Source organism: Rhopalosiphum maidis, chromosome 2 (genome assembly GCF_003676215.2).
Source record: "Rhopalosiphum maidis isolate BTI-1 chromosome 2, ASM367621v3, whole genome shotgun sequence".
NCBI classification, from domain to species: domain Eukaryota; kingdom Metazoa; phylum Arthropoda; class Insecta; order Hemiptera; family Aphididae; genus Rhopalosiphum; species Rhopalosiphum maidis.
This window is the reverse complement of record NC_040878.1, coordinates 20,304,984-20,318,968: the sequence shown is the minus strand read 5'-3', so window position 1 is coordinate 20,318,968 and position 13,985 is coordinate 20,304,984. Positions and strand designations below refer to the sequence as shown.

General features: G+C 25.2%; 2 protein-coding genes across 6 annotated transcripts in view; one reads left to right on the top strand and one right to left on the bottom strand.

Annotated features, from left to right (window-relative positions):
* The window catches only part of LOC113554197, a 59,803-nt gene extending 52,309 nt beyond the window's left edge, over window positions 1–7,494 (top strand). For 2 of the 3 annotated variants that reach the window (XM_026957932.1, XM_026957931.1), the window contains exons 4-7: window positions 116–285; window positions 1,856–2,089; window positions 4,280–4,545; window positions 7,161–7,297. In XM_026957932.1, coding sequence (XP_026813733.1) covers window positions 116–285; window positions 1,856–2,089; window positions 4,280–4,545; window positions 7,161–7,249 — 759 coding nt within the window. In that variant the 3' untranslated portion in view covers window positions 7,250–7,297. Of the gene's footprint in view, window positions 1–115; window positions 286–1,855; window positions 2,090–4,279; window positions 4,546–7,160 lie in introns of all 3 variants that reach the window. The other variant, XM_026957933.1, reaches the window with a different exon arrangement.
* A 291-nt stretch (window positions 7,495–7,785) lies between these two features.
* On the bottom strand, window positions 7,786–13,472 carry LOC113552844 (alkylglycerol monooxygenase-like). Of its 3 annotated transcripts, none has more exons than XM_026955824.1 (9): window positions 12,821–13,472; window positions 12,502–12,629; window positions 12,281–12,432; window positions 12,116–12,219; window positions 11,880–12,042; window positions 11,654–11,805; window positions 11,448–11,580; window positions 11,264–11,376; window positions 7,786–8,255 (listed from the first exon to the last, which is right to left on the bottom strand). In XM_026955824.1, exons 1-9 carry the CDS (start codon window positions 12,932–12,934, stop codon window positions 8,010–8,012), a joined length of 1,305 nt encoding a protein of 434 aa, XP_026811625.1. In that variant the 5' UTR covers window positions 12,935–13,472; the 3' UTR covers window positions 7,786–8,009. The 3 variants fall into 3 exon arrangements, with proteins under 3 accessions (XP_026811625.1, XP_026811623.1, XP_026811626.1); XM_026955822.1 differs by having other exon boundaries at window positions 11,264–11,383; window positions 11,446–11,580; window positions 12,821–13,471; XM_026955825.1 differs by having other exon boundaries at window positions 11,264–11,383; window positions 11,446–11,580; window positions 12,502–12,676; window positions 12,821–12,926.
* Between the last annotated feature and the right edge of the window lie 513 nt (window positions 13,473–13,985).

The window sequence follows — 13,985 nt, the reverse complement described above, 5'->3', positions numbered from 1 at the left end:
TATTGTGAAACAATTAATTGTATTGTAGTTTTCAATGAAGCGTTAATATTTTTATATAAATGTATAATATATCATTATGGTTTATTATTTTTTAATCGATTCCGTACTTTATTAGCTAGACCACGAAGACTACCGAGTGCATCACATCCTGGCGGCACTAGTCAACCGAAAAGTCATATCCATCAAGGCGGATATCTGTGAGGCCAAACTCAAATGGAGAATACAACCAAAGTTATTGGTGCAAAGATTGGCAGAGAAAAATTCAAAAAACAAACGCAAACTAGGGTACCTATATATTTATATACTCCAGGGAGAAACTTGAGAAACAAGTGTTATTAATAGCCGACATTGAAAAGTTTACAGACCTTATCATTGATTTTTAAAAGTTGCTCGACGCTTAAAAATCTAAAGTCATAAATTTACAAATTTCAATTGATACGTTTATTTCAACATAATAAATATACGATATTCATATTATTTGAGCAAATAATATTAACGCATTGTTCTTCGTTGAACTTTTGTAACCATGATATTTTTACTATATTTAAGTAGAAATATTAAAATACATTAATACCATATTCAAAAATAATTTTAACTTTTTCACAATTTAAGTTATTAATTTTCAATCGTTAAAAATTATAAGCAATTATTTATAGTCATTACCTAAATAAATATAAATTTAGTAAAAAGTTAACAAATTATTATTCACAACAAAGCCAATAAAATATAATGAACGGAAGAAAATATTAAAAATTTTATTTGTTTGACCTACTTTATAAGTTAGTATGAAATTATTTGTTTTAATTCATTTTGTTTTTTTTTTTTCATTCAATATAAAGTAACAAATGTCACATTTGTATACACTATGTGTGGGGTTTCTAGCACCTATTAAAAAAAAATCATCCGTCAGAAAAAAAATGTTTCACTTTGTTTTTCCACTCAAGAAAATCAATACATTTTTATTTTTCTTATGCTCGCTACTGAAACCTCTGATGTATTAATCAAAACTATTTATCTATCAGTTGAACTGCAAAAAACATCGACATATCTCCTTTTGGATAAAAAAAAAAAAAAAAAAAACGCCAAACAGAAAAATCCACGTTTTGTACAAACATTTGACATACCAGATATTTTATGATAAAATAAACGTTTATAGAAATATTTCTACCGAAAATAAATACAATTGACAAGCCAAAACATTTTTTTATTGAATAAAATATATTAAATATAAAAATAACAATCTTAATTAAACCAGCAATGAATTATATTGCTATATAGCTCAATATAATTCGTTTTAATATTTTATTTAACTTATATACTTATAGGTTAATATTAATGCAATGCATATGATATGATACTATAATATTTTTTGTACAAAAATGAGTTTAACCTCCGTATTAATACTTATCATATACTAATCTAAAACTAAATTACCAATACATTATATAAATATACCAATATTATTTGTGTATTATTTCAGAATAGCATTAGAAATATTTAGAAATTTAAACTGGTAATCTGTCTTCGTTCAGAATCGTTTTTTGTACACAAATTAATTTAAATTTATTGCATCCATTGCAGTTTTTAATGGCAATAGATACAGTTGAAATCTGTTATATCATTAATATAACTGTATTTATAACTATTTTGTGAGATTTATAGTAAAAAACTAGAATTATCCTAATTATCCTCCTTACTACTCCAGGGCCTTTACAGTAGCCTATTATTTTAATATATTATACTACTATAGGTACTTAATTACTACAATAAAAAGATTAATGAAATTACGAAATATAGATATGTGTAAAATTAATATTTAATTTATAATATTTTTTTTTTTATTTTGAAAAAAAAGCCGACGCCGAAAGGGTCGCTGCATGCATTCATGTCAAAAACATCATCACCACCATCACCACCATCATCATCAGCATCGACATGATCTAGATCACCAATTATTTCACCATCATCACCACCATTGTGATGGGATCGTTAGACAAGAAGAACCTGTCCAAGTTGAAGAATGGCCTCAGACTCAGAGACCTACTGTACCCTATTTAGGTGGACACATCCTTACCGCCGCCTTACAAAGGTATCTTACAAACTATCAAACATAAGCACTTAAATAAATAATAGTGAATAAAAAATAATTTGTTTTAAACTATTTAAATGGGATTAACAGATTGATAAAATTATAATATTCATAGAATTAATGTTAATTATATTTTATTATTATTAATATTGTTAGTATTATTACTTATTATTCGAAGGATAAACACGATAACATGTTCAATAACTGAGGGTAATCAACTATATAAACCCTACACCATTTCTAGCGTATTGTTCAAAATGTGATAAATCAAAGGTCAACTTGGGTACAGACATTATAATTCCAACTTTCTTAATAAACTAAACGAATATTACTTTTATACAATTAAAAATTCCATTACTTATAAGATTAAAATAATTTAGTATTCAAAAGAAACAACCAAATTAATGAGAAAAAGTTACGAAAGTTTAATAAGTTATAATATGTAAAGGTAATAGTTACATACAAAGTGATTATTTTAACAGTAAACACTCATTATCTCAAAAAGTATCAACTTTTTAAGTACTTAATATATATATTTTTCGTTCTTTATATATATATATATTTTATTTGAAGTTATTAAGAAATAACTTTTTTTTAAATATGTTTTTATTATTATAATCTCCGAAAAAAATATTTTTCCGAGAATTTTTATAAAAAAAAAAATTTTGAACGAATTAGATTTAAGTATTTAAAGTTTATACGAGCAAAGTGGAGTAGAGCAATAAGTGTATCTTGAAAAAATTTGATCTACTATTCCACCTAAATAAACATTAAATACTTTTTGTTAAAACTTATAAATAGTATAACTGAATAAAAATTCGTTTGAAATTCGATGTATATAGATTAAAATTATTAAAAAAATATTCTGCTTAAAAGAATATAGACCAAAAATGTATGATATCGTTCAAAATTGTAAAATTTTAAGAAACCATAACACAAATTTGGATCATTTTTTAAATGTTGTTGTATAATAACTTAAAATTTTTAAAAACAATTACACTTAAAAACTTAAATACTTTTTGAGTCAACGAATATTTGTTCTTTGTTGAAAATATCATCAAGCGAAAATATCGATCGATCGATTGACTTTAATTTACCATCGATAAGGGTATATGGCAAAATAGTTTAAGTAATAATAACAAAGTTTAACTATATTTAAAAATAAATAAATAATAACAATTCAAGATGGAGTGGAACTTCACATTTGCAATTTTGAGTTTTAAGAATACCAGAACAATTTATGAAAATAAAATTACTGATATCATTCCAGAAGTTATAGTTATTCTCTGTCTCGCGTTCCAGTATCAGTCACGCGTCTCCGAGGACTCGTAGATACTGGTTACAAAATCAGTACTTCACACTTCTTAAGTTGGCAGGGGAGAATTAACGTAACAACTTAAATTAAATTCAAACTTTAATGGACTTATGAAAGGTAGTAAGGAAGAACGGCCAACCACCTATATAAATTTAGCTCTGCTATCACAGTGCAACTTCCAAAAAATCTTATGCTTGTTAAGTCAGATTCGTAAATTTTCGTTAGATAATCAGGCAATTAACGTTCACTAGTTGAGCCCAACCGTCCCTCGGAACGTTAATTCAGTACGTGGGTCAGTAGCGTCGGTGCTGGTCGTCCATAATAATGACCTGCAGTTGGGACTATCACTCGGTGGTGGCTCGACCTACACTTCTGCTCCACTTGAATAGCTTCGTAGGTTATAAATATTAGAAGGTAGGTGGATGTAATCTAGATACGTGTTAAAAGAATATTATATTTACACGTTATTTAATTATTGTATGTACAGCAGGTACTTAATATAACTTTATTTCTCATATAGTATTATATTACAATTTGCAATTAACACCTATATTTTAAACTGTAAACTTGACTGTACATTATGATAAAAAAAATGATTTATGTATCACTTCAATTTTAATATGAAGCATATTATAATATTATGATAAAATAACATATAATATTACAGGTATTACTTTCTTTAAACACTTCAAAATCTAAGCATTAAATAACGATAATTTATAAATTAAATTGACATTTAGGTATACGTAAGCTAAATAATATTTATTAAATGGATCCAAAAGTAATTAATCCGTCAAGATGTTTTTAATCTTTCTATGTATTTGAAAATATAATTAAATTCGTAAAAACAAAAATATATTTTTACACTAATATAGATCCACTGCTGGGATGTCAGAAGAAAATCGTCATTATATAGAGACTCAAAACCCAAAGACTCGGTTGAAAAAAAAAATCCGTAGAACGAGATTCGGAGAAGATAAACATAATGTAATGAGACCTCATCCCGTTCCCACTATACATCCAGACGACTTGCCTCAAAGAGCGAGATGGACAATTATCATCACCGCCGGACTGTTACTCATCACTTGTATGCTGTTGGTGGGCGTAACACTAAGAATGGCACCCGTAATTGACGAACTCGGTGGGTAATGTTTCATACAATTATGTAACGATACGTATGAATGTTATTGTGCTCATTGCTTCGATAAAACTTTAAAAAATAATCCGTTCAAATTAAGATACAAAATTCCATTTTTAATCCTAAGGCCAGAAGAAATATAATAATAATATTCATACATTTTACTTTGACTACTAAATATTATCCCATCAATATACAAGAGTAATTTATAAAAGAAAGTAATAAGATAATTAATTAGTATGATATTATGCAATTATAGTGACTTATAAATTTGAAAAATTCGTAACTATTAATTTTTTATTTAACTTTGTTTTTATTTGAAACTATATATAATATAATATAAACAATAATTTCCATATTTTTTCTGTCGTACTAAAAATCGACTATTTTATCAATCGTGTGTAGCAAAATTCTATTTATGAATTTTAACCTGAAGGTAATTTTTTAATCAAATGTTACTTTTTGATCCTAAACCATATCTTTAAAAATGTATTTGTTATTGAAGTTAACACATTTCCTTTAACACATTCTTTATCTTTACAACATTGTACATTTCCCCCTCCCCACAACGATTGTGGCACTTAGCGTATCCGGTTCCGCCAATTTAAGACCCCATGATGCTTAGCCAAGTCATTAAAGTACATCGTAAATACAAAAATCTGTCAATGCTTGTTCTGCGATGACTAACTCGTGTTCAGACGATATTCGCGGTCGATTCTAATTCTGACCACGGTGTTTCATATATATTTGGTCTATTCCAACGATCAGAGAATTCCCTTGACATAAATCTAGGGCGCGCTCGATTACATAAACAATAATATTATTATTAGGCATTATACAGATTTACAACACAACAAGTAACAGTCGATCAGAACAATAATATTACCTCCTAAAATAGTTCCTGGTTCTCGCATTTTTCTTCTAAAAACGGTGGGGGACTATTTTGCGGGGAGTGGGGTCAATTTTAAATTTAAATCAAAATTAATTAATTTAACATTTATAACGTCCGCAGTTCACACTATGTAATAATATTGCATATATGCACACGCTCTAGTCCGACAGTTTCTAGTGAAACTTCATACACCAACATCCCTCTTATACTATAATTATTATACAGTATATATTAGGTATATAGTGCACACGATTACGATATTATTTGTTATTATGGACTGGTCACTCGTGACGATGATGACATTATTAGTGGCACGTATATGTCAAAACGTCCGTTCGTAAACTTCCTCCAACAAAATCATATCGTCGGATAAATTAAATTATTTCACCTTCTTCATACATACATACAAACAGACATATATAATATTGAATCGCTTTTACCATCACACTTTGTTCACTTTTACTCGCTCGCGATATCATGTAATAATACATTATAAATAATAGTTGTTTCTCTTGAACATTTTGGGCTCTTCCCTCTTATGTGAATTAATTAGTTACAGTAAAATGATTTTGTATTATCTCACTTAACAGTTGTGATTGACATGACCCGTTGTTATATGTATAATAATATATGAATCGCCAATCAGCATTTATATAATAATATGTCGTTTATCGTATCTATAAAAAAAAAAAAAAATAAGTAAAACTAATTTCGTTCACGAAAAGAAATGTTATTCGCCCGTTTTCACCTGTATATTAGTATCACAATAATACGCTATAATACTTGTGTTGTTCTTGTGTCTGCTGCTGTAGTGTTCGAGTACAATGAGTGTGTAGATGTAATTATTTAAAGAAAATGAGAATAGCCATACAAGTATACAAAAAAAAAATTGATTCACTATACGAATTTATTTTGATTTTTGATAGTCGAATATGTGCGATTGTGATACCTATATCTTTAATATAATGTATGATATTATTGTACAGCAAAAATATTTAATGAATCATAATATTAATAATTTATGATTATTCAAGATATTACATCATTCAAAAATTAAAAGAACTATACATTATTAAACAATATGTATTGTTGAGTAATTGCATTTATATTGACTACAGCAGACTGCAGTGGGCAAGGTTACAAAAACATTATTTGCGAATGCAATAGTGCACGTACACGAATAATAAAATATTATATATAAATATGTATGACTTAGCTTACATAAAAGTCATTCATTGCAGAAAGTTAATGTTGGGGCATGATATTTTTTTTTTTAATTCCTTCGCCTACGAACCTTTTTTCAATATGATCAATTATCAAGTATCTCAGATACTTACTTTTATACATTAGAGTGATTTTTTGAACAGTCGTGTCATTCACTTTCAATCAATGTTGTGACATTTTTTTAACAACACTTGTTTTTTGTATAAGTTCTAAAATTAACATAATTTAGACAACGTATATTCTTAATAAGTATCATACTAATAACTATTTCTAGTGATATTATTGATAGAATATTTGCAATTTTGAGTTAACTTATTGAAATAAATATACTACACACATATATTATATGCTATTTTAAGATAAATTGTTAAATAAATAAAAATTACCTGTATTTATTTAACTATTTAAACGACTAAATTCTTAAACTGTAATATCAGAATATTTAAATCTTATTATACAAATGTCTGATTTTAAACTAAAATAATATGTACTATGATTTCAGTTAGAAATAAAAACGAAGAGTTAATGAATTCACTAGATCGAGAAGAATTTGGACCATCAGACAATAACACTGAATACATGTATAGGTAACACCTTCAATAAACTAATATTTTTACTAAAAACATTATAATAATAAATATATTTAACAACATTTAATTAAGGTATCTACTAATATTATTGTGGTAAATGTAAATTTTATAATATGTTAAAACGTTAATTTGTTATATACAATTGTAAATATTGTTGCGTAAAGAAATCATCGTCCAAAAGTTAATTTCTAAATAATAATAAATGGCAATCATTGATTTCTGATTTTTGTACTTTGAATGTTTAACATAATATAATTTCTATAGAGGATAAAACCTGTAAATTATTATGATTGTTTTTGAAATATTATAATAATATTTGTACATGATTATTGATAGTTGTGTTTTTATTGTAGGTAAGCCGAAAAACTATATTTATATATATTTAAATGTTAAACTGAAGTTATAACTTAAATGTATTTTTAAGATTCTAATTTTAACTTAACGTTTGTTGAAATCAATGATATAATTATAATTTACATTAGTTATAAATTTATAATACTTAGATTTTTTTTAAATAAATAATAATTCATAATTTTCTACAAGTAAAATTGACCTTTTGTTCGTATATTATTAATCACAAAATGTAAAATAGATTATTCTATAAAGTTGTAATAAAACGATCTCCAATTGTTATTCTATTGCATGCGTTATTTTTGACTGACGACTGTACATAATATTAGTATATTTAGTGAAGATTTTTTTTTAACACGTCACAAAGATAAAAATATACAATAAATTGTTTTAGTCAAAGTTAGGAAAAATTAACGTATTAAACATGTAATAGTCCAAATAACAACTGAAGTACCCATTAACAACTGATATATGGCGATAGTTAATGCGGTCAAAAACGATTGAGGTTCCAAATATATTAGATGAACGAACATGGTTAAGCATCTTGAACATTCAAAGCATTTTGACCACGATGACTTTTCGAACATCAAGCCTATGCTCGTCAGTGACCAGACAACATAAAACGTAGAAATTGCCATGCACGTAATATTAATTTCCTAGAACAAATATTAACAAATGTTAAATCATCACCGTTTACGGGTTACCAACTATACAATACTATTAACACTATATTTTACACTTCTATAGTTCTATGACCAGAGCTGTGAATGATTTTTCGTATCAGTAATAATATGATACAAATACAAAATGATTAAATAGATTTTACCACTCTGAATAAAAAAAGATTATAATATAATATGTAAATTATTAAAAAAAATTTTTTTTTATAATATACATTTGTTGATTGTGTATGTACAATTGAATTTAACCGTATACTATAGGTATAATGTATAATAGATACCTATTATCTTTCAATACAACTATAGTATTGTTAATTTTTATTATTATTATTCTTTTATTTTTTATTAAATCTATTTCGTATAATTTCACACATTATATTGGGATTTTTATGAAACGTATTTGTAATGCCTATTACCTTGTTATTAAATGCATTAAATTCACAGCTCTGTCAATGATTTCTTTGAAAATTATACACTTTAACAACAAATCATAGAAGATAAAAGTATAAACGTATAAACCTAGATAATGCACTATCGTTTCAGGCCATTGTTGTTTGTTTATTTATATTTTTTTTTAGTTTTAATCTTATTTATATATCCACTTGAATACATATAGATAGCTTTACCAATATATTATTCTAATAATAAGTGAAAAACTATCATTTTAATGATAGGAGTATGTTTATCTATATGTTATTTATTTGTAAATAGATATTAGTACATTTATATCTATTTAAACATTTAAACATTTTTAAATTTTAAATTTCATACTTGGTGGTTATTCAATACATTAATATACCAGCGTTATTCATTTTTTTCCGACATTTCTGACTTAATAAATAATAATTTTATTATTATAATTATTTCCAATTATGTTATGATTAAAATATATTTTTACAGACTTTTTTTTTAATTTAAATAAATATTTCAAAAATAGTCTGATGACACCGAATTATTGACTCAAGTTTTTGTTTTTATACTATTAAACAATAATGTATAACATTTTTATGATAATAATTCCGATTTTTTTTCTAAGTAATTTTACTGGTATTTTATATAATAACATTTTTATATATTTGAAATATTAAATTCAAATAAAATATTTTAACAACTACTATAGTTACAATTCACGTACAAAATAAAACGATTAATTATCTCAAACGGTTTCAATGGTTTATATTATATTGTGTTCATGATTAACAAAAGTAAAAATATTTAAAATAACGGAATTTTTGTCATTTTAGTCAAATTTTATTAGTTTTAGTTCTCTCACACCCAATCTTATGGTCCATAATTTATAAACAAATATAAAATGCATTACAAAATGTTGGTAAAATATTATTTAATATTAGAATGTTTTCTTAGTGAGCAATTAATTTATGTTTTTTTTTTTTTTTGCAAGTTTATAATTTTTTTAATATATGTAATTTTCATAGTAAAGTAAGTACCTATATGTAAACAAAAACATTTACATATAATTTATTATCATTATTATTATTATTATTTTTTTTTTAATTGTTGTTTGATATTGCTTAATATTGATAAAATAATATTTTCAGCTCAATGTTTCGAAAATATACCCAACTAAATTTATAATTATGTCCTTCATATTTATTAAAATAAGTTATTATATGTTTGACGTCATTACATATTTACATAAGACATATATTTTTGTTATTTTAAGTTATGTGATAATAATAATTTGATTAAGTAAAAATATAAATGTATCTTGAATAACATTTATTACTCATTGTATTATAGAATACGTTCTTCATGAAAAATATTGATGAACGGTTTAACCTTTAAACAATTAATATTTTATAATAAACTATTATAGTATATCACTAGCAAACAAAATGAAACATGTTGATTTGTCTGATATTTGAGTACGAAACCAATAATCAAAACTAAAACTTAATTGAATCAAATTTATCATTGGTACGCGAACGTAGTTGTGCTTAGCAAAAACATTTTCCTTAATATAGTAGGTAAAATAACCTTCATTGGAAATCTTATGAATTTAAGTATAATATTATAATATAGTAATAAATTAAATGTATATCATGATTTTTAAACTGAATCCAATCCAACTTAAACTAGCAAGAGCTCTTGTTGGTTGAATTGATTAAAATAAAAAATGTATTACTCAGAACATTCAGATGAAATTTTAAAATAGAATACATGCAGGATCAATAATTTGTTTTTTAAATATAACAATATTATATTATTTTACCTTATAGTTTCGAAATCTTAGTAGAATAGTTTTTAAGATAGCCTAAAGAATTTGTATTAAATAAAAATGTATACAATTATTTATTTTTTAATTTAATTACTTATAAAATCTTAAATAGAAACTAACTTGAACTAAATATTATAATATTATTAACTAAAAAAATAGGAATTATCATTTAACTTATTTTTAAAAATAAAATGTGTGGATAAAGTATTAAAAGTATTAAAATAGTTTTATTTAAATTTAAAAGTATAAAATTAAAAAAAAAAATATGTTACCTAATAAAATCAACATATTTTTTTCGTGAACCGAATACATTTAATTGATTTTTCACTAGGTAAGTAATTTAATCATTGTGGATTTTTATTGATATATGTAGTATAATATTAAGTCATTATGAAATAAAATTTAGTATTTTATTGTAAGTTTTAAAATATTTATTCAATAATATTGTATATGTGATTTCGTTATTGTGATGTGTTGTTATAACTGATATTCTTAAATTATATTACAATCATATAATATACATTTGTGTGTGTTGTTGACATAATATTTATTTAAATGGTTAGCATTGTAATTGTTATTGTAATAAAATTTTTTGTTGAGTGAATTATTAATATTTGAATTTGTTATTTATTATTTAACCTAAATTGTGAATTTATATCTGTAAAAAAACTATCAATAAAAATATTTTAAAAATAACTGTTTACAGTATTCAAAGTATTAAAAATAATTATTTCAATGAACTTACAGAATGAGGAATTGTTGTTAACGTAAAATATCCATTGACAACTGCAATGAAATGAACCAGTAAATATGACTTAAGTGCATAAGATATCTTCACATCATATTTTTTTCTACGTCCTGCAACCTAAACCAGGTTATCAAGATTTAAAAATAAAACTTAACTTGAGATGATTAGGTATTCATTACACTAGCACGCCTTCCGTCGTGACCTGTCCATGACAGGCCTGGTATCCAGCTTGGTCCCCTGATGACCGACCTTAATTTGTTCTTCCAACCATTCATACTATTCCATTTATAATATAAATTTAAATTGTAGAAAAACTATATTATTTATAATAAAACGCATGATCAATATGAGTAGATATACATGAACCACTGTTAACAGAATATTTACTTGCAAGGATAGAGGATTAAATGCATTTTTCTGATATACTAAACCATACGTAATGGGTTTGTCCGGATAAAAGTCTTGGAACGTTCCGAATATTCTGTCCCATATAATTAAAACGCCTCCATAGTTCTTATCTAAACAGTATAGATTGCTCCCTAAAAATGTATCATTTCATAATATGTTATTGTCGAAAAATATTTTCACTAGACTTAAAATATTATGCTTATACCGTGATGCACCCTATGGTATGCAGGAGTATTTAAAACATAGTCCAATGGTCCAATAGTTGATATTGTTTCGGTATGGATCCAAATCTGGTACAAGAGACTCAATTGTTGATGCACCATTAACAAGACTGGTGGAACAAATAAAGCCAAAGGAGCATAGCACACCTAACAACGTTTTAATGTGGTATAAATTTCAAATTAACCTATTTGTATTTTATTTCAAATATTTTTTACGTACAATTCCCACTAAACTTTGAAATATCGATTGTCTTACTCCAACAGTAACATTAAATTCCTCAGAACTGTGGTGAACCTGATGTTGAGCCCAAAAAATATGAATTTCTAGAACACATAAACTAATAATTAACTGTAATTTTTTTCCATAGAAATTGAAATTGTCTACCATGACTGGCTCTGTGCATCCAATAATAACAAAAATCAACCGCAATCGCCGAAAAATACCAGAAAGCTATAGAATTCCAAGGTAGTTCACAAATTTTATAATTGTTATAAATCCAAAAGTATAAACAATGTTCTGATCCTCTATAAAACAGTCTATAAAAAAAAACGCATTCAAAACATAATATTATTTATTGTAATTGTCTTAAATATTTAAATATATACTTGGCACACTCTTGCAAGATGGCATGACTCATCGAGGTAATGCTGTCGTTAAGTCTAAGTATTTGTTTTCTTTGCCATAGCCGCAATCCATTTTCTAACACCAATAAAGTCAAGAAATATGGCCAAGCCTGAATAATGTATGGGTATTAATGATAGTTTTCATTAATTGACAATACTAAAATATTATTAAAATAGTTGTAAATACATTCATTACAAATATTTTGTTGACAACAACATATTTTCAATTTATTTAGAGTGCAATTTAATCTTCTATTACTAATACCATTTTTTGTTCGTGATTCTTATAGATCCAATTTACCTGTGCGTATATATGTGGTAAGTGTTTGATGTCCTTGTACATATGTCGATGAGGATTACCCAAGTAGAACATGTCCCATAGTAAAACCGTTGTATTGGCAGTTTCAAAATTCATTATTTTGCTTTACTACTTTGATACAATAATAAATAATGGTAATAATTAAAATTGTATTAAATATGTTATATACAGGGATGGTGATCACATTCGAGATGATCTTTGGTACAAAAATGTTACCAATAGAAGAGAGAACGGTTACAAATATCAGAACTATCTACATAAGTCGTGAACAAATTTCTGAAGATGGACGTTAAGTAGCTGAAATGTTTAATAAATGGTAGGAATCCGTATTATTAGCACAACAAAACAAATTGAAACTGATATAATGGAAATCATAGCTTAAATGAAATTTAATATTTAGAGGCAGTTTTTTTTTATAAATATATGGCTTCTTAAACATTTTTCTATATTCTTTTAATAACTACACAGTTATGTAACAGTTGATAGTTTTGTAACTATACGTACTACTACGCTGTTAGGCATATTCCAATTGTAACCGTATTATCCGGCTACACATATTATATTAAAGATGTTAGAAATTGGAATAATATAATGTTAATATTAAAATATACATTCATGCATTTATTTAAACTATATTATTTTGAAATATAAAGGTAATATTTATGAGCCTCACCATAGATATTATTTTGCAATGTTACATGAATTCTAGTTTAAAATTAAATAACAGAAACAACGAAAACAATTATTAATTGTAAGCATGATTTTAGAACTAAGAAACTTTTGAATTGTTTAAGAAATATTCAATTTGTAATAAAAAAAAAAACAATAGGCGTGTAACTAATAATTTTGTATACAAACTATATGTTTCTTGGAAAATATTAATATTTTTAAATAAGCAAATTATAAACCATTATATGTATTTAACATTAAAATATTAAACATGTGCAAGTCAATTTTATGAAATTAAACAATATTAAATATGTCACATTGATGATTTAAGAAAGATATATGTATTGACAAACATAAAAGTTCCTATATAGATTAGTAAACAACAAAAAAGTTTGTAGTACAAAAGTCTTTGAAAAATAAGTACAATTAAAAAAGTCTATTGTTAAAAAATATCAAAGCATAAAAATCTTCGGTAAAA

Bases quoted from the DNA above. Each gene is read 5' to 3' on its own strand.
- LOC113552844 (XM_026955822.1), bottom strand. From the start codon at position 12,934: ATGAATTTTGAAACTGCCAATACAACGGTTTTACTATGGGACATGTTC. The intron at 12,433-12,501 runs GTATATATTTAA...TTTTTTTTATAG, and splicing joins ATCTTGCAAGAGTGTGCCAA to ACTGTTTTATAGAGGATCAG. The intron at 11,581-11,653 runs GTAAATATTCTG...TAAATAATATAG, and splicing joins TTAATCCTCTATCCTTGCAA to TTTTTCTACAATTTAAATTT.